Below are 20823 nucleotides of genomic sequence, written 5' to 3' on the forward strand. Positions count from 1 at the left end.
TGGCTACACAGTAAATTTTGCTGTGTTAAATTAACTCTATAAGAGTTAAATTTAACACTTGGTCCGAGTGTATTTGGTCCCACTCAGAATTGGTGATAAATTGACTCTAGGCATAGTGTTCAATTTTCAGAGTAAAATTAACTCTATTTTGAGTAAAAATTCAACACTGCTCTACACTGAATAGTGTTACCACAGTTTAACACTGGGGGAAATTAACTCTGTTTGGTGTTACCACAGTTTAACACTAGGGGGAAATTAACTCTGTTTGGTGTTACCACAGTTTAACACTAGGGGGAAATTAACTCTTATTGGGTGTTAATATTTCACTAATGTAGAGTTTATTTAAGTTTTTTATAGTGAAAAATTCTCACTCAAGAGTAGAATTCTTAAAACCCATTTGTGGTGCAACTGGTTAATAAGTATAGTATAACAATTACTCTTCTACAATGTCAAATTAACTCTTAAAACAAGTTTTCAAAAAGAAAACAACTTCAACAATGTCAAATTTAAAACATTTATTAAAACAACATTCTGGCTCAGGACACATGCACATACATGAACAAAAACACATCACATCTGCATTAAATGGCAATACGGCACTACATGCAGTGCAGAATCTGTTGTACCATATTTCATCTGAAGATCAAATGGTTTGAAAGAACACAGCTCATTAACATTCACTACCTTAAAAACTCTGTCTGGATGCAGTCTGACTGTAAATGCATGGTAATGGTCATCAAAACATATAGTTTCCATCAGTGTTCCACACAACAGCACATTTTCGTCTTTTACAGCAATAATCTTGATCTTACAAAACACTGGCATCTCACATGCTACTTCTGTACAGATAATAAAGTCAGGGCGATACTCTGTGCCGTGGTGTTTGATCCACTTTACAGAATAGACAACTTCTGACATTACCACTCCTAGTTTGGAAGCAATCTCTTGGCCACATTTAAGTTCACAGAGTTCTACCATCTTTCCTGGGCCAAAAGACAATCTGTACTGGCTAAAAGACTCCCAGTACGTTGCAATACAAAATTGGTGCTTTGTGGCTAATGTTTTGGTGATGTTTTTGAAACTTTTTAATTGCGTTTTAAAAAATTTGTGTTTAGCTTCATAACGCATACACCACGTGTGAAGAATTGGTCCAATTTTTCTTATACACCGTGGGTAATGTATCATTATATGATGCTTTGGCAGAAGATTTCTTTCGGGAAATAATTTTTTGAATAGCTGGTGATGTTCAATTATTAAAAATTTAAGATAAATGGTCATGCCTTCTGTTAGGACTGGTGAAAATACAATGTTGACAATCTGCAAAAGTAAAAGCAAAAGATGCCAATGTTTATCATCTCTTTGGACTAAATCACCAAATAATAGGGGCATATTGCGCAACAAGCACCAAGATTGGATTGCATTTAAACCCAAATCATTGCTTCCATCGAACAATTTGACCACTGGAGGACGGTTCCTCTGCTGATTGTAACCATAGTCAAAAGCATGTACTCTACCAGCAATATCATCAGCGCTCAGAAAATTACACTGAATGTACTGCAGAACAAGTTTTACCTCTAGCTGAGCAACTCCTTCTAGAATGTCGTGCATTATATCTACAGCGAAATTGTTGGCTGTGTTGAAATACTTGAGTGAATTTAACAAACATGTCCGTTTGACACCATAAACATGAGGTAGTGTAGAATTAGTTTGTAAAGTTTCACAGTGCAGAGCATGCATCTCAGATGTTCTTAGTACAACCTCAGGATTATCTTCACAGAACACAGACTGAAAGCGATCTTTCTCGAGAAGACAAAAACGACAGCAATATCGAGCCCCAAATGACTCAAGAAACCCAAACAAGCTGTGCAAGCCCAGATTATCTCCAGTGACTTGAACAATAGTACCTCTAATACAACCTCCAGTCACTGGATTCTTAACCCCCTCAATCTCAAGTACTTTCAAATCGTTAACTAGAGGCACAAGTATAGAATTAAAACCATAGCGCCTAATATCCTGTGCATGAAAGAGAGCACATAAATGAATATTCACCAATGAGGAGTTAAAAACTGGGGGGAAATTTCTTAATGTAAAATAGATGGCACCCAATTTGTGTATGCCCCTTTTAGATCCCAACGGATTAGCGGTCTCGAAATCGTCATAAAATAGCTGAATTTGTAAGGCATCTTTTTCTGTACAAAATAAAGGATTACTTTTAAAATATGCTGCATCACTTAAGTCAACATAAATGCCTTCCTTTGGAACATGCCTGGGTTTAAACAAATCAGCAAGTTGTGGATTTTGTAAAATTGCCTTTAGTGTTTCTAAAATGGGAATATAAGCAAATTTATCAGTTACAACAACTTGATCAAATGTTCCTGTGGTTTTATTTCTCCTGCTGTCAAATCTTGTGCCAAGCACAATTTCGCTTGGTTCAATAATTCCCCATTTTTCCATAAAGAGTCTCTTTCGTTTGGCTTCAGAATTTAACAAAGTAAATGGATTTTCTAAGTTTTGAAATGAATTTTCTATTTTTCTTTTAGTAGCAGTGTCCTGTGAAGGCAGACAGAGCAAAGCTGCATCCTGGGCCTGACTATGAATCTCAGAAACCATTTCCTCCATAGATGAAACAAAACCATTTATAGCAGATTGACTTAATCCAGCAACTTTTAGTTGTGCAATAGCAGACGCACACATATTGAAAGTGCTCTTATTTGACGTTAACAATTCAGATGTTGTGGCCACCTCTTCGGCACTGCCAATCTGATCAAATATTTCAGCACTACTTTGTCCATCTGCCTTGGCAGTCTCATGGCTATCAGTGGTGTCAAAATTCTGCTCACTGTCAATTTGCTCAGCATGTTTTGCGTGCAGATGTTTCCTAAAACCTGAAAAAGTACCAAACACAGAACCACAACCTGCTTCTATGCATTTAAGGCGAAGAATCTTTCCAGGAACAAAACCATGAACTAATCTGAAGTGCCTAAGAAGCATTTTAGAACCATTTAAATCAGCTTGACAAACAAAACACTTCATGGGGGCAGAAAAACGTAAGAGACCTAACTAAGCAGCCTTGCTCTGACCTCAGCAACACGAGGACTCTCTTTTACTTTGCCAACATCTATGTTGTACACAGTGGTCTGAATGAAAGTGTACATGTTGTGTAGCATAGTGTTGTAAGAGGTACCAAAAACAAAGTGTGCCTTAAACAGTTCGTCAAAGGCACCAAGAGAAGAGGTTGACTTGCATGGAATGGCATGCTGATCGAGAATGATGAAGTACTGGTGAACTGATTTCTTCTGAGGTCCCACAGCCAGAAGATAGGGCTGAGCACTAGCAGTGATGTTTCGAAGATGCTCCTCAATGTTTGTTCCACTCTGAGAACACCAAGCAAATTGAAGAGAACCATTACTCTTCTATATTAAATAAAAGAAAACTATAAAAAAAACAGAAAAAAAAACAAACCTTCTTGAAGACAACAAGATGTTTCTCTGCTTGAGAAGCAGACACCTTTCCTGGTCTCTTCCGGCCTTGGGCAGAAGGTGGGATCAGATGCAACAGCAGTAGTATAGAAGAGAGGTCAGTGTCCCAAACTGTTTAGACAATATTAATTATGTTAGCAAAAATTCATCAATAATGAAAACTGATACTAAAGAATAAATATTAAAAACATTTATAGGGACTAAATATATCACCCTTATGTTCCTCAAAATACACTGCATGGCCAAAAAAAAAAAAAAAAAAGTCGCTGTTTGGATTTAAATAGGCAAATGCTTAAAAGAGTTTATGATTGGATCATCATTGCAGTGATTATTATGTTTCATGTTATATGTTTGGGAACAGTTCTTTTAATCCTAATTGATGGAGTGTGTAGCTTTTCATTTCTTAAACAACTATGTAGGAAGACACAGCATGGTCATATTCCAGGATTGACAATGTGAAGATTCATCAGGCTCAAACTGTGAAAGAATAGTTGGGAGGTGCATTAAGAATAATTTCCACGTATGAATTGGCATCTCTTGCATTGTCAATACAAGATCTTGACCATAAATGTCTGCACCTCTCAGAAAAGCTTCATTCTCCATCAGTTAGGATTAAAAGAACTGTTCCCAAACATATAACATGATAGAAACATAATAATCACTGCAATGATCTAATCATAGACTTTAAGCATTTGCCTATTTAAATCCAAACAGTGACTTTTTTTTTTTTGGCGAGGCAGTGTGTTAAACGAATATTACTAAATTAATCTTAAACATCTTACCAAAATTAACACCCTCTTCGGAGTCATCAGAAGGAGATTCAGCTGCTAGCAGGAGTTCTCCAACATCACTGGTGGTTGGAAGCTTTTTGCACTGCTGAATCACTTTTTTCTTGAACGCAGTCGTCCACTTCTCCAGTAGCTTGCCTGACACTCCTTCTCCAAACATCAGAACAAAGTCTTGCTCAATCTAAGAAAGGGAATCATTATTAGATATAAACCCTGAAGAAACTTATTTTTAGACAACAGCAATGCATTTTTAAAAATCCTTAAATATTTGATTATAAAGACTTTACTTACCAAACCTTTAACGTCTTTGAAACGTGGAAAGACTGTCAATATATCGCTTGACTGCATAGGGTCAAGAACCATGTTGCGGCGATAGTCAAATGTCAGTTTCATCTTCTTCTTGACTGCGTCCTCATCAGCAGAATGGTTCATGAATGCAATAGCTTCCTTGCATTCATCCTCACTCAAGACAGTCTCCGGAGTAAACTCCCGTCTTGCAGTTGGTCCACCAGACATCACCTCAGCAGACAATCCTTGTCCTGATGAATAAAGCATTTTAAAAGCTTAAACACTGCATAAAGAATACTATATACAGTTCAAACTAAAAAAAAAAAAAAAAAAAAATTGTAAAAATTGAAATGTCACAGTTAAGGCAACTCAGCAGCAACAAAACTGCAAAACCGTGATAGATGGCACAATGAGCTATGAAAAAAAGCAATAAAGGTAATTTCTGAATTTAATTCTGTACCTTCAAATGATGCTCTTCGTTCTTTAGCCAGGCCTCTCTGTATAGTTTTGATTCTCCATGCCAAGTACCCAGTGCCACTCTCACCATCATAGTAATGCTCCTTAGAAAGACAAAAATACATAGACAAAAAAAAAGTCTTAATTCAAGAGCAAAATACACTACCTTTATTGTGTGTGATCATCAGCATTTAAGACATGTCAACACAGAATTAAAATTTAAAAATGTTGTGATACTTACGTATCCATTTTTGGACATGGGGTCACTGAGGTAAGGGAACAAGGACACAATTCCTCTGGCGTATTTTTCTTTAACCTGCCTTGGTGGTGATGTACTGTATAATTTAAAAAAAAAAAAAAAAAAAAAAAAAAAAATCACCTATCTTTAGCACAGGTTAAAAAAACAAGAAATGATAGAACTACAGTGAGAGATCATATACACCAGTTAAAGATATGCAGATTACCCATTCTTTTCTGTTATGTCAGCTGCCAGGATGTTCACCATTTTCCTCCTCGTTTCATCTCCCAAAGTCTTAAATCGGTTGTATTCATTTATTATATGCTCCCCACCAGGTTTATGGACAAGAACGGATTCCACCAACTTAATAATAATAATAAATAAAAATAAAATAAAAAAGCATAAGTTTGGCATGTTAAGTACAAAACATTACCTCAAACAAGATGTGTAATTAAAAAAAAAAAAAAAATAGGCTATTTCAGATTGATGAATTTTAACTTTTCCCCCCAACATTTATAAATAACAACTTTGATGCTCACCTTTTTAGCTTCATCATCTAGTCTCATTCTTTTACTTGTAGAGCTTTCTTCAATAATTACTGTATCCTGTGAGTCAGTGGAGTCAATTGATGAAGACAGGGACAGATTCAACTGCACAGGAGAGGCTTGTGGAGAGGCAGATTCCAAGTCTAGTTGCATATAGGGTGGTCAAAGTCTTCATGATACTAATAAATAAGCATTGAGAAATGTTCTAGAAAGTAATAAAATAAACACGAACCTGCACCATGTTTTATGGTGAGAACACCAACTGAGGGATCCTTAACAACATCCTCAAAAACATCATCATCCACCTCAGTCCCCGATTCATCAATAACCTTCACATTCTCGGGTACAGTTGGGACACCGAATTTTAAAAAAGCTGGAAAAAAAATGTATGCAAATTAATGAGAAAGGGTATACATTACAAGGTTGATCAATTATTTGCTGGTAACTCTTAACATCAGAGCAAATATAACATGTGACAGTATATATTCTAAAATAAAATGACCAAATACCAAACTATTACCAAAATACCAAATTATTATTATTATTATTTATTTTTTTACAAATTCTTTAAAATACTAAAATTAATGGAGAATCATGATTTTTTTTTTGTTTCAAACTGACATCATGGTTCACCCATGATTCTAAATAGACAACAAAATAACATGTAATTTACTAATTTACTCCAACAAAATGTTAATTGCTGCAGTCCAACTATTTTTTTTTTAACTTGAATGAATTATTTAATTAAATTAAATGTTTCTTTGCCGAATGAATCAGCCTTTTGAACTAATCTTTTGAATGAATGATTCAAGGACAAATACATTTTTTACAGTCTCTTGGCGCCATCTTGAGGCATAACGGTGTAATCGGTAGCTACAATCTTAATTTGAAGTGTAAAAAAGGTGATTTGCTCGATTTTTAATCTCTACCATGGACATCAATGCTTATATCCAGACATTAAACGTTTATCCCAGTACTTCAGTTATTAATTTTAATATTTGCAATCCCAGAAACAAGGATTCGAAGGATGCGTGTTTGAAACGACTGAAAAACAGAACACATTTAAATCGAGAACGCGATAATTAAACGATTAATCGCAGTAAAAGTATATATTTTTCTTACCAGCAGACAAAAATTCCTTCAGGCTCAGTTCGGTTATTTTAACAAATTTTTGACCATCCCCAAGTTTCACCTTAACCAGCATGCTCTGTAATAGGAGACAGAATTTTACACAGATGACAGTGGAAAATGGCTGCTATTTATAACAAATAAATAAGTAACAAAATTCTGTTGCAACATGTTGCATACAATATTTTTAACTAACGTTAACGTTAGCCTAACGTTAGGTCTTTGAATTTGAACATTGTCATTTTGACCGTCCCATAAAATCGGGCGGCTAATGCATTGCATAAAACTCAACGTTCAAAAATAACAATATACAAATTATCTGGATATAACAATACCAACTTCAATCAACAGAAATACAAATTAAATAAGATTTTTGACATCATTCTAGATTAAATTACCACATTGTGATGAAAAAAATATTTCTCCACCACATGAACTCACCGCGAAGTTGTTCCATTCGGAGTTTGAACCTATCAAATTACACAAAGTTCATCAAACTACAACATATACAGTAATATTAACACATGTATTCACATAAAATGTTAAAATTATGTTTTAAAGTGTTACTTAAAAGAGCTTACCATTTGGTGCGATGTAGAAGAAAATGGCGACAACCACGAGGAAATTCAAGTCAGATCTGGTTAGGTTGAGGGGCGGAGCTTAACGGTGTAAATTAACGAGACATAATTTAACTCTGATAATTTTCACCAACACTAGGGGGTATCTTTCACTAGTTGTTGTTAAATTAACTCCTTAAGAGTAAATGTAGAGTAACACTGCTTGTTTAACACTGTTAGTTTTACTGTGTACCCATCAAATTTCGCATTGATCTTAAAATATTAGTTTTAACTTTTAGAGCTTTAAATGGTCAGGCCCCACAATACATTGCTGATTTGTTGTGCCCCCACTCCCCAGGCCGTGCCCTCAGATCCTCAGGCCAGAGTCTTTTAATGGTCCCAAATAGTGATGTCCGGTTCGTGAACGAATCGTTCTTTTGAACCGGTTCTTTTTAGTGAACTGGTCGAACCAGTACACTAAATCGGACTGAATCGTTCGAAACAGTTCGCGTCTTGCATCAGCACTGATCCACAAGTTACTAAAGTTACTCACTTTCGGACATGCCTGAGTCCTGACAGTCCCTTCGACTCAAAATAAACCAATATCCCGGAGTAGGCATATATGTTACTCCAGAAAATCCAACAGTTCACTGAACTGAGACATTTTGCTGAGAGAAGTGATGAGCACGAGCAGTTGATACTGAGCATGCGCGCACTACCGAACGTACAGGTACAGCTGTTCTCGGATCACCAGTACAGAACTGAGAGAACTGTTTCTTTCGGACACGTTCGATACGGAGAACCGATGACCTGATGAGCTGACATGTTTATCACATAGGCTACTTTTCACTGTATTATTTTAAAGATTGGAAACACAATGAATGCACTGTAAACCCCAATAAGGTCATAGTACTCAAAACTTTTGTAGAAACCGATTACATAATAACTTTTGAGGTAACTAACTTAATTTTTTTAAGTTCTATTTTTTAAAAAGTTATAAGCTAATCAAACTTAAAAAATTTGATTTAATTTTTTTTTTTTTAAGTGCACCGTGCTTAAAAATATTGATTAACACTCAAAATGTTTTAATGTTTTCATACTTAATTATTTTGATCTAATGGAACTGAAATAGAAATATATTAACTCAAAAAAATATACTTTATAACCCACAAGCAAGTTAAAACTACGGTACAAAAAAAAAACTTCAGCTGTACATTTTCTTTTTTCTTTTTATTCAGTCTTTAAATTGTTTAATACAAACATGTCAGAAATTACTAGTAAAATTACCTCTGAAATGTTCCTCGTGTTTTAAACAATATAATTAGGAACTGAGGATCTTGCTTAATGTAAAACGCATGGCCTACATTTTTTAAAACAGCATTAGTAACAGCCATCAAAGTGCAAATGGAATAAGTAAAAAAATAAAAGAGAATAAAAAAAAGTAAATAAATAAAACATATCAAAACACAAAACCAAGACATCGAATCTGCCCTGTTAGTAAAAACCTATAAAAACAAAATATAAAAAAGGCACATCTCACATCATTTTAGGATTTAGAGCACCAAGTTGGTGTACAACCAATAATTATAAACAACAGCAGCTACGTTAGATTTGGTAGGCAAGAGATAAACCGCCAAATGTAAACAGTTCCAAATGCTTTGACTAACAACAACAACAAACTATATTGTTTGTTCAACAACAAACTATAAAGTGACCATACTGGGAACCCCAAAAACACAACATGTAGGCAAGAAAATACAAGTGTATTTTCTTGTAAACAACTCTTAAGTTAGCCTACTATTTCATTAACAGGTCATTTTTGAGACTCAGTAAGCAGGGTTTAAGTGGTTTACCATCATCAAGACCCATTATGACTTTCTGGATGAATGTAAAAGTGTTAACGAGTTTCTTGGGATAGTCCAGATGTAATGCATACATCAACCCAAGCAACAATGCAAATGCATCAGCCAAGTTAGGGATATCACTCATCACAACATCGTCTTCCACAACAATAGAGATGCTTGTAGGACTGAAATGCACTGGATCTGCAGTCTCTTCTGTGATTGTTGTGATAAGAGCAACAGGAGTTTCAATGATGCCTGGCTCATCTGACGACACCACCTGAAAGACACAGAGAGTGCAAATGTTAGGTTCAAGTCCTTGTGAACCGGAAGCTGCAAACGACTTTTCTCCTGTGTTGTGACGGATTTTCCAGTGAAAGGGAATATTGAACAGAGGGCAGGGATTTACTCTAGCACTCCTCTCCATCTCATAGCAGACTAACAGTTTGAGGCCAGTGGTTTAACATTTTCAACCCAAGTTGGAACACCTTTCCAGACAGGAAGTAACTTTACAGATTTTGATTAAAGATTACCACGGCAAACACGTTTTTTTTGGGGTAGTAACTGTTTTGTTATCAGTAAGAAAATGTAGCATTAAGTCTATATAGTTACAGAAGATAAACTTGCTTTACTTTTAGTCAGCATTTCAGTAGGCTATTCTAATCTGTTCTAGAAATATGCTTTTCATATGTGTTTGTATTTAGGTCATGGTCACTTTAAGATCGCGCTGTGCTAAATGTCCTATTACGCGATCCGTAGTTGGGAAGTAAATACTCACGCACTTCATGCGTGTCGCTACTCGTGCTGCGTTCCAGTCCACTTTTAGACACGCACTTGCGAACTTCCCTAAGCACTTCCCCTTGGGGGAATCCCTGACGCCATTTTGAAGTGCGTTCCACTTCGTGAAGTGGACGAGGGAAGTTTATATGGACAGACCCTCGTTCCCTCGATTTTGACCGAGGGAGCGAGTCTGCTTCAAATGTACACTTCAGGCACCTATATGTCCCACAATGCAGTACGATTGTGACGTCACCACATATCTCATCTAATCACCACCACAACAGACAACTCTATGATATATTAATTATATATATTTTTTGTTTAAAACAACCCAAACACACATAAACATTTGGATGCTGCATTAAACAAATTCTTAAAGGAAAAAAAAATGTAAATAATAAATCAACTCCACAGCTGATTCCAAGTGATCAAGGGCTTAGGACGTTCCAGTTCAGCCCATTGCAGTTTCCGCCAGTAGTGGGCACTCGCAATGACGTACATCCGAGTGAACGAGACGGAGGGAAGTTTGCGAGTGAAGGGCATGACAGTTTTGGACTGGAACGCAGCATCGATCCGTACCGGTAACACGATCTGTACTGCGCATGTGCGAGAACGAAGTTTTTCTGCCACTTCCTGTCATCGTCAATGTTTTTACGACAACGTCACTACTCGATCCGTACTTTACTGTCATGATTTATACTGTACTGTCCTGCATGTGCGAAAACATGGATTCTTTTGCATTTTATGTGAAAGTTCAAGAATGTGTGTGAGTGTGTGAGAGCGAGCGAGTGAGAGCGTGTGTGTGAGAGTGAGCGAGTGAGAGTGTGTGTGTGAGTGAGAGCGTGTGTGAGTGAGCGAGTGTGCGAGGGAGGGAGGGATGGATATAGATGGAGGGGTAGATGGATGGATAAATAGATGGAGAGAGAGATGGAGGGATGGATGATATATGGATGAATTAATTTATTTAAAAAAAAAAAAATTATCCTGTGTGTGTCTGTGTTTTCTTGAGTGCAGACATTTGTTAAAAGTATGCTGAAATAAGTAGAACAAACCTTTACCAAATGAAATATTACATGTAGTAATATTGTAAATATTACAATATATTACAATATTACTTTTTGCAGAGGAGGCTGATCGCACACTACAACCATCATACTGCCCACACTTAATGCAATCTGTATTTCCCATACATAAACTATTTATTTCTCCATTTATTTAATTGAATCAATTTAATGTAACCTTGATATATATATATAAAAGTTTTTTTTATCATTTTATTTATTTATTTTTTTTATGTTAAGATAATCACTAGTAAATAACTATTTCCGATACGGATTTTTTTTTTTGATGTAAAATTTACAACAATAACTGGCTTATACAGAATTGCCAAAAATATGAGTGGAAACGGAGCACGTAGAATAACACACAACTTTAGGGAGAAGAAAATAAATTAAAGTTAAAATAAAATAAACAATAAATAAAATGACAAAGGATAAATAAAAGTCAGTTAAGGGGCTTCAGTTACGATACGGATCGTGTAGTGTCGAACAACAACTGCCGTAAATGGTTTCGACATCAGACAGGAAGGAGTCGCGTTCTCGCACATGTGCAGAACAGATCGTGTTTCCGGTACGGATCGAGTAGCGACAATGCGCGTTAATAAATAAATAAATAAATAAATAAACATATAATTTTCAGCTTTCTGACAATGTCAACAAAAACTGAAAATACATAAACTTTATAGATGTAAAATTTATATCACAGGTGTATCTAATGAAAAGGCCTGTGAATGTAGTATATTACAGGGATTACTCAACAAGTAACTAACTATCAAGTAACTGTTCTACAGGCCAACAACCCACAGGTAGGAATGCAGGTAAGTATTTACAGCGGTCTAATCTACAGCCCATGAAATAAGTGTAGCAGGGTATTTTTAAGTAATTTTTAATGAGAGAGAGTGAGCGTGTGTGTTATTTCATGAGAGGTTAAGCCAAAAGTTCAATCAAATGATTGGCCTTCTCCAGGTCTGGGTAAAGTTAGGCCAGCGCTTTGTGAGAGATTAAGGTTTGGAATTACATGAGTTTAGGCCTTTTACATTTACGCATGTATGCTTATATGCACATACTGTATATCCATGTGCACACTAAGTACAGTGCATTTACCATTACAATGACACCTAAACACAAGGTTTACTAAGGGGTAACTAGATATAGTTAAGTGGCTGCTAGAGATAGATACTAATAGTTCTGTGAATATACTAAATACTTACATTCCAAGTCTTGAAGAACTGTGGGTCCTCCTCACGCAGGTAAACCGGGAGGGCACGAAGGGCTAGAGTACGCTTCATAGTGACATCGTGCACTTCCTGGAAAAACAAGCAAAAATGTATATAACAGATATCATTCTTCTTTCAGTATGTTTGTGCTGACCACATTTCATGGCATTTGGCAAAGTGTTAGACAGACAATGACACCCTGAGGCCCTGCTGTCCAGTGGGACCTAAAGCTCAAAGTTCACTTTTACCTGGAGTTCATAAATCTGTAATATTTGACGCAGTGCCTCTGATATTTTTCCAGTTCTTGCTGCCTTCTGCCTATACAAGGCAACCAGTCCTGGCATATGTTCGTCAAGTACAGCATAGAACTGGTTCCGTAGGTTGACATTTGTGATCCTTTGGAACTCCGCACAAAGCTACAAAACCAAAAATAATTATATAAAAAAAACAAATACTTGATTTGCAACAGAAAATACATTTGTGATTTGTTGTGGGATCTGTGAATTCTAAATGGTGTTCCGAACGTACACACACACTCCCAGACACATATGCACGCACACACACACACAAACGTCTAAAGCGCAAAGGACGGAAAGGACGCAAGAATGACCATACATGGGAAACGGAGCTGTCATCACATGATCCAGCTGATGCAAAAGACTGTTAGTTTCGCAAGACTTTGGTTGTGAACGGCCAAGTGTGCAGCTCAGTCAGCTCAGTCATGAGACTGAGTTCCTCTGGAAAAACCCAAACTGTATTGAATCAATGTAACCCAGTTCCGTATAAATATGACTGCATTTTGTTGCTAGGGGCTGCATTTTTGATTTTGGTGTCGAATGCATACCTAGAGAGGAATCAAACCTCTTCTAGTATTATCCTGGCTGAATTTCTTTTTGGTTTGAACTGCTCTGCTGCATTGATGTAACTTGGTAAACCTCGGATGAGAACAAGTTCATATTTACTCGTATTGCTTGAACTGCTGATAAGGTAATTAGTTTTTGTAATATTCACTCATACAGGACTGCCCTGTTGAGATTGAATAAGCTGAAGTTTTATATCCTGTAACATTTTCTTTTTGATTTGCTACAAGTATTGATTTATGTATTAACAGTGTATTAATCTTTTGTATAAATAAATTTTTATTTCTAAAGACAATCACTGTGAAGTCTTACTTCAGCTTTTACAAACAGTTCTAATAGCAATAGACAGAGCAATACAATAATCCTTTATCATCGAAGATATACAAGGGTTCCAAGAGCGATTCAGCTGGAAGGTAAGCATGCTTTTAATTCATATGTCTAGTTAGTAATGTTTATTATTGTTTCCATGGGTGTGTAGGGACTGCACTTAGATTTACTGGTATAAATGATAACAAGCTAGTTGAGGGAATTATTTCCTATTCTGACCTGACAGCAAAAGATCACCTAGACACATTGATACTAGGGGTTAATCAGGAACGTGAGAGCAATACCAGATCTCACCACAGATTCCACATGCCACAGTGTTGAGCAACATGGTCACATGCAAACTGATAGTTCTTACCCACAGTGAATAGTGGCATTTACTGTTCCATTTGAACGTGATGCATGTTCAAAATTTGTCATAAATGTGTAAAAAGTGGCAGAAAAGAGAAGCGAGTCTTTTACCTGTGATTCAATCCGAAGAGCCGGCCATTTCCTCAAGAACTCTTTCACCTGTGGGTTTTCTTGAACTATCTCCTGGCGACGAAGGGAAAAGGTCTTCTGCATTAGCATTTCTATCAAGCGTAGGTTTTGCGGACTCTTCTGAACTTCGTCTATAATCTGGAGTCTCATTTCTTCCAAACTGGCCTGACTTTCTCCCTTGGGAAAGTTTGGAAGGAAGTTCACTTCAGCTCGTCTGGCTCTTTTTATGTTGGAGTGTGGGTGATCTTTGTCAGGATTATTTTTGCTCCTTTTACCTGCGTTGACGGACACCTCCAAACATCCAGATCTTGACAGCTTGCCACGATAATCCCCCATCTTAAATTTCAGGCTCTTTTTCCATCCATACCATCCACTCACACTTCCAGGCTCTTTAAGACAAGGATGAGCTGTAACAAGAGCTTCAGCTGCCATACCCACATCATTGTCACTTGGGTAAGGTTTAAAGTTGTACATCACTGTAGCCATGTTCTCCAAGATATTGTGCTTTTGGGATCTGGTTAATTTCAGTCTCTTTCCAGAAGTTGCAAAGGCATCATTTCCCTCTTCAAGCACATGCTCCACTTCATAAGAAAAAGTTGGCACAGGGAAGACGTCAGGCCAGGACTTCTGACGCTGGCTTATAGGTACAAAAGGAAGGATGTCTGTATCAGAAGATGCACTTGAGCTGATATCACTTTCTGATCTGATAATTTTCAATGTTGCCTTCTCTGGTAACTCTTGAATATCAACTAGACAGCTGAGTTGTCCACCAAAGTCAGGATCCTCATAATGCAAGGTAAACTCAAAGTCCAGTCTTGGCTTGGCTTTTTCTCGCAGTATGTTGATTAGTTCTTTCACCGACTCTGGTCGCTCAGTCAAAGTTACCTTTATAGCAACATCTGTGGTAACATAAACACGCAGCAGAAATTTTGGGGCTGCTGTCATCTTTCTGAGGGACAAATCTATGTATGAAGATTGACATGGAAAAATAAGCAGATTTAGTAGTGCATACAAAAATGTAACAGTTTACCCTTGTCTTAAAATATGATTTAAGATCTAGCTAGCATTTTTTTAAATCACAAGATTTAAATGTACTTTCAGTGCAACACTATGAATCGTTTGGGCGTCAACAGCAATTTTCCTTCTACACTGTATGCAGAGAGGGGTGAGTTGTCATTGAGGTCTGATACACTGTGGATAGTTACATTGCCTGGGTAAAGTTCATATGATCTCAGGTGTTCAATGTACTGTGATGTGTGTCCTTGGCAAAGAAAAGTGACATCATTGTTAACAAGGAGGATCTGCTGTATTTTGCTAAACTGAGGCAGTCCCCCTTCCTGCCCCACAGATACAAACATCCCAACATCATAATCAGTACCATCAATAATGATTTTTGATGAGCTGTAAACCATGTTGCTGTCTGTTTTTTGCTTAATGTGTTCTTTTGCAACCTCAGGAAGCTCTGAAACCAAGACAGAGGAGACATTTGATGTCTGCTGATGTGGTTTGAAGAATGATGGTGCACTGAGATAGTAGGCCATCATGTGCTGATGCCTAGTCGCTAGCGTTTTCAAAACATTCTTAAAGTTTTGTGTGTCATGTACTACACGCTTGAAAAAGCGGTGTTTGCCCTCAAACCGCATAGTCCACAAATTGACAAGAGGCCCAAAACACTGTATGAGATCTGGGTAGTGTTCAACATAATGATGTTTCGGGAGCAGTGTGAACTCTGGGAAAACCTCCTGAAGCATGCATCTGTGATCCTGTATCTTTGTCTGCAAATACTGGATAGATGCATCATCAAATGTTGGGGACAGCACAAGCTCCACAACATTTTTCAAATCCATCAATACAGTCCAAGCACCATCTCCCTCAGGGACTGTATTACCAATCATCAACGGGAGTAGTCTCAACAATGTGCAATTTTCGTGGCCATTGCCACCAATTGTCCTCTTTGCAGCAAAGTTTGTGGAAATAGGCCGTGGTTTATCAATCTTGTCTGTGTGTTGGTATGGGAATGACACAATTTTACAGTTCAAATACTCAAGATTAAAATATTTGAGCCGAATCATCTCCTTAATACATAGGGCCAACTCAACAGGTACAATACCCTCAAAAAGATCATGCAGGACATCAGGTGGGAAACCAGTGATGGTATGAAAATACTGCAACTTCTCTCAAGATACAGTCCCCTTTGACGCCAAATTGGCTTTGAACAACCTCTTGCGTAACATCCTGCACATAACAGTCATGACTGGCTTTAGTCCTTGGACTAAATTCACCATCTCTGACTTCGATAGACTGAGTTTGTTCTCGTGTAGCCTTGCAGAATCTACAAATATATCCTGCTTTAAAGGATTGCATAAAGCCTGCCAATGAGTGGGCTGCCAGATTATCAGCCACAACACATAAAACAGTACCACGGACTGACTGACCAAGGCACTCAATGAATATGCCATCTTCTTCAAGAATGCGAAGGTCCCGTAGCAAAGGACCAAGTACTCCTTGATAGCCACATCTCTTAAGATCAGCTACCTTGCATAGTGCTGCTAGCTGGATCACATGCAGCGCTGATCGGTATTTAACTGGCAAATCAGCAACCACCCAGTACACTGAACAGAGTTTATGGATTTTCCTTGAAGTGCCTAGTGGATTTGCAATTTCAAGGTCATCAATGTACAAAATCAGTGGCAGTGATATCTCTGAAGATGACAACAAATCATTCTCTTGGAAATATGAGCCATCTTGATGGCTCATGTAATGGCCTTTTTCTGAGCTCTTGGTTTCTCTGATTCTGTCAAGGATGTCAGTATGTTTGAACATTTTCTGGATCATCTCGAGCACAGGGACATAAACCACTGTGCATCCAGGCTCTAATTCATACTGCACTGGCATTACGACGGGGTAGTTTTTCTCAACAAATGTTTTTCTTCGTTTAGTTGAGGACAACTCCTCACCTTTAGCTGTGGCACTAACAAAAATATTTGTGTCCATTACAGCATTCACCAAATCATTCACGATTGCTTCAGTAGGAGAGACATGATGCCTCTGTAGTGTCTCTTTTATAGTATCTTTGACAAGAGGTTGAGACAGGGAAAATATCTGAGTCAGGTGATCAACTATTTCTTGAGAGGCCATGTCAGAAACATGTAGAACAGTTTGCATCTTCAAGAACAAGGAGGACAAATTATGGTGTAACTGGGCCCTTAACTGGCTGGTGTCACAACTGTCAGACTCAGGAAAAGCAGATGTGCCTGCATGGTCACACTGAGCAGGATCCTCGTCCTCAAGGACATCAGTGTTAATGACTGGTGCACCATCATTTTCTGAGGCTACAATGTCATCACAAAAGTTTGAACTGCCTTCATGTGTCCTACTTTTGTGTGCATTAAATGATGAATAAACATTTGTGCGGTAGTTGCAGTCCTTAAATGGGCACGGTACATTCTCATGTTTTTTTAAATGTCCCCTTAAATGACTGAAAAGTGTCACCTCTGAGAAAGGCTGTTTGAAGTCACACAATGGACAGTTGAAAAATGTTTGTCTCAATTGTGCTCCTTCTCCTGCACCAGTTCTGCATGTGTCTTTGTGGATACGTGATAAATGAATTTTCAATGCATTAAATGACGGAAATGTACAAATACAAGAGTTGTGGAGACATGGCAAAGGGCTAACTCTTGAATAATGACTATGCTGTAAACGGTAGTGCACAAATAAATTGGCCCGGGTGTCTGAGGTGACAGCACACAACTTGCACTTCCACTCCATTGAATCATTTGACCATTAAAATGGCTTCATTATGCTTCAGACTCACTACTTCCTGCTTGTGAAATGCGTGATTACCACAGAATGGTGGGACTTCAATATTTGGAGTTAGTTGGTCCTGTCGGCACAGATAAAACAATCAATATGAAACCAGTCAATTTATGCAATCAACCTCTTTACATTAATGATACAAAATATGATACAAAATTTCAAGTGTTAATATAACTTACCGATAAAGTTGCTCCTTGGTGACAATGTAAGGTCTTCAGACATGCACACAAAAACAGACAGCAAGATATTTAATTTTGATTGATTTACTCAAGTACAGAAAAAGCTCAAATAATTGTCAAAGACTGTGTTTTATAGACACTATTACAACCCACTTTGAAAAAATAGGTTACAGCCTAAATTAACATTTGAGGTAGGCCTACCTTGATTTTGGCTGATGATCACTCTACTCCTTACACTTCGACCTATAATGAAAAAAAAAAACGTTTTTAAATGTTTAATAAAAACTTGCAGAGTTCATTCGGTTACAATTATGTCTATAACCTTAACTTTGTTTGAGTAAAAGTTAAAGCTAACAGCCACTAGCTCATTTGGGTGCACGTAGAAATAACATCTCATTGAACTTGCCAGAGCTGGGTGCTTAACACAAAGAGCAGCAACACACTAAAAAAACGCAATGACTATCGTTTCTGAAAATAATTATTGACTAACGTTAGCATTATTGCCTTGACACGACATTAACAGTAAACTTACACATTATATTACCTTGTCACTAGCACGCGGGCTGACGGTGACGTTAATCGCGCACGTGCGCGCCAACGTGAAGCTCCGCGCTAAAAAAAAAAAAAAACTAATCTAGGCTAACAGTCAAATATCACAGAGCGCTTAACACAAACAGCAGCAACACACTCAAAAACAGAAGGACTATCGCTTGCTGCAAATGGTTATTGACTAACGTTAACATTATTGCCCTGCCACGACATTAACAGTGCACAGGACGGTCATCGCGCCCGCGCCCGCGCCAACTTAAATAGTCAAATATTAGTCTAACAGTCAAATATCATGTGTAACATGATATTGTTACAATATGACACAAAGCAAAGTAGTTTTAAAGTGTTTTGGTTTACTTACGAGTTATTTCATGCTTGATAAACCAGCAGCTCCACTTCGCTCGAGAGGGTAGCCATCTTGAATAGATTTTTCAGATAACGTCAGCTAGGTCCGCACGTCGTGACGTCATATCACGTGATCGACAGTAGACTTAAAAATAGTGAGTGAACCAGCGGGGTTCACTCAGAAATGCTGAGGTACACAACCATAAAAATACATTTTTGTTCATAGACAGTAATAGTTTAAAGGTGGATTAACTCAGCAAGAGCTTTTAACTGTAGTGACCTCAGTCCTTATAAGCTAGTAGTACTGTTCGGGCTTACAGTGTGGATTGTAAAACTAAACATTTATTATTATACTAAAACGTTATTTTCAGGAGCAGATCATTTAATTTCTAAGTAAGTTGATATACATTTTTGACGTAAACTCTTGCCAAGGTTTTAAGGGTGCAAAGTAAATGTTTATAATGTGTTAATCAAAACAACGTATTAAACATACTGGAGACATGCATTGACTTTTTAGTTTTGTAGACTGTGTAGGCTATAGTAAGGTTTCAGCAGTTCTCAGCTCAGCACACACAGGTCTATGCTACGGTTCTCAAGTCAAGAACTGGTTGTTGCCGCAGTTCTCGGATCACCAGTACAGAACTGAGAACTATTTCTTTCGGACACGTTCGATATGGAGAACCGATGAGCTGGAGCACCGTCTCTGAACTGAACTTTCTGTCTGGTATGGCTGTCCCTCATTTTGCCTCATAATGCGTAATGGATGGGTCCAGGTGCAGGTCCACCATCTGATCTGGATACGGCCTGGGTCCAGCTGACTTCAATAAACAGGGACAGACTGGTTGAGACTTCAGAACTGCATTGTCATCATGTCCAGGCGCAGCTCCTTCATTGGATCTGGATACGGCCTGGATCTGGCGGACTGCGGTAAACCTCGGATAAACAGAGAGACTAATATTAGCGTAGACGCCATTCTTCTTATAATGTAACGAGTACATCAGGATTTATGTGAAATGTTCCCGGTTCCAGCTGACCTAATCTATGCAGCCTAATATTGAATTATATAAGTCTATAATGTGTTGTGTGTATGCTAAGTCAAAGAGATGTGTTTTTTTTTCTAGCTTTGAACTGACAGAGTGTGTCTGCTTCCCGGACAATGTTGGGAAGACTGTTCCAAAGTTTTGGTGCTAAATAGGAAAAGGATCTACCACCAGCAGTCGATTTTGATATTCTAGGTATTATCAATTGGCTGGAATTTTGAGATCGCAATAGACGTGAAGGACTATAATGCGTTAAGAGCTCGCTCAAGTACTGCGGAGCTAAACCATTTAGTGCTTTGTAAGTAATCAGCAATATTTTTAAATTTACACAATGTTTAATAGGGAGCCAATGCAGTGTTGACAGAACAGGGCTAATATGTTCATACTTTCTGGTTCTGGTAAGAACTCGAGCTGCTGCATTTTGGACCAGCTGTAGTTTGTTTATTAAGCGTACAGACCCACCCAGTAGAGCATTACAATAATCTATCCTTGATGTCATGAACGCATGAACTAATTGTTCTGCATTTGTCAATGAGAGCATATGGCGTAATTTAGATATATTTTAAAGATGGAAAAATGCGGTTTTACAGATATTAGACACGTGACTTTCAAATGAAAGATTGGTATCAAAGAGCACACCCAGGTTCCTAACTGACGATGAAGACTTGACAGAGCAGCCATCAAGTGTTAGACAGTATTCTAGGTTATTACGTGAGGACGTTTTTTGTCCAATAATTAGAATCATTAGGACAACAATATGCAAGATTAGGACAACAATATGCAAGTGCTATGACCCTTCCCAATTTAATCTAATGCATACCTGTTTTGTTTTTTTTAGATGATAAATATAGAAGA

The 20823-nt window shown here is 37.6% G+C and overlaps 2 protein-coding genes across 3 annotated transcripts; both read right to left on the reverse strand.

Annotated features, from left to right (window-relative positions):
- Positions 1–408: 408 nt before the first annotated feature.
- Positions 409–7673, reverse strand: LOC311297178 (uncharacterized protein). Its single transcript, XM_084419364.1, has 11 exons — positions 7364–7673; positions 6917–7001; positions 6027–6167; positions 5789–5937; positions 5476–5612; positions 5253–5346; positions 5016–5115; positions 4559–4806; positions 4262–4448; positions 3463–3590; positions 409–3374 (listed from the first exon to the last, which is right to left on the reverse strand). The coding sequence occupies exons 2-11, from the start codon at positions 6996–6998 to the stop codon at positions 3057–3059; spliced, it is 1584 nt and encodes a 527-aa protein (XP_084275490.1). The 5' UTR covers positions 6999–7001; positions 7364–7673; the 3' UTR covers positions 409–3056.
- Positions 7674–8690: 1017 nt separating this feature from the next.
- On the reverse strand, positions 8691–19033 carry LOC311297134 (sterile alpha motif domain-containing protein 3-like). Of its 2 annotated transcripts, none has more exons than XM_084419276.1 (8): positions 18945–19033; positions 18236–18277; positions 18035–18067; positions 17883–17922; positions 14022–15001; positions 12624–12791; positions 12370–12465; positions 8691–9600 (listed from the first exon to the last, which is right to left on the reverse strand). In XM_084419276.1, the coding sequence occupies exons 5-8, from the start codon at positions 14982–14984 to the stop codon at positions 9277–9279; spliced, it is 1551 nt and encodes a 516-aa protein (XP_084275402.1). In that variant the 5' UTR covers positions 14985–15001; positions 17883–17922; positions 18035–18067; positions 18236–18277; positions 18945–19033; the 3' UTR covers positions 8691–9276. The 2 variants fall into 2 exon arrangements, with proteins under 2 accessions (XP_084275402.1, XP_084275403.1); XM_084419277.1 differs by having other exon boundaries at positions 17854–17922.
- Positions 19034–20823: the final 1790 nt, after the last annotated feature.

The sequence above is a fragment of the Rutilus rutilus genome (genome assembly GCF_951802725.1).
Source record: "Rutilus rutilus genome assembly, chromosome: 9".
NCBI lineage: Eukaryota > Metazoa > Chordata > Actinopteri > Cypriniformes > Leuciscidae > Rutilus > Rutilus rutilus.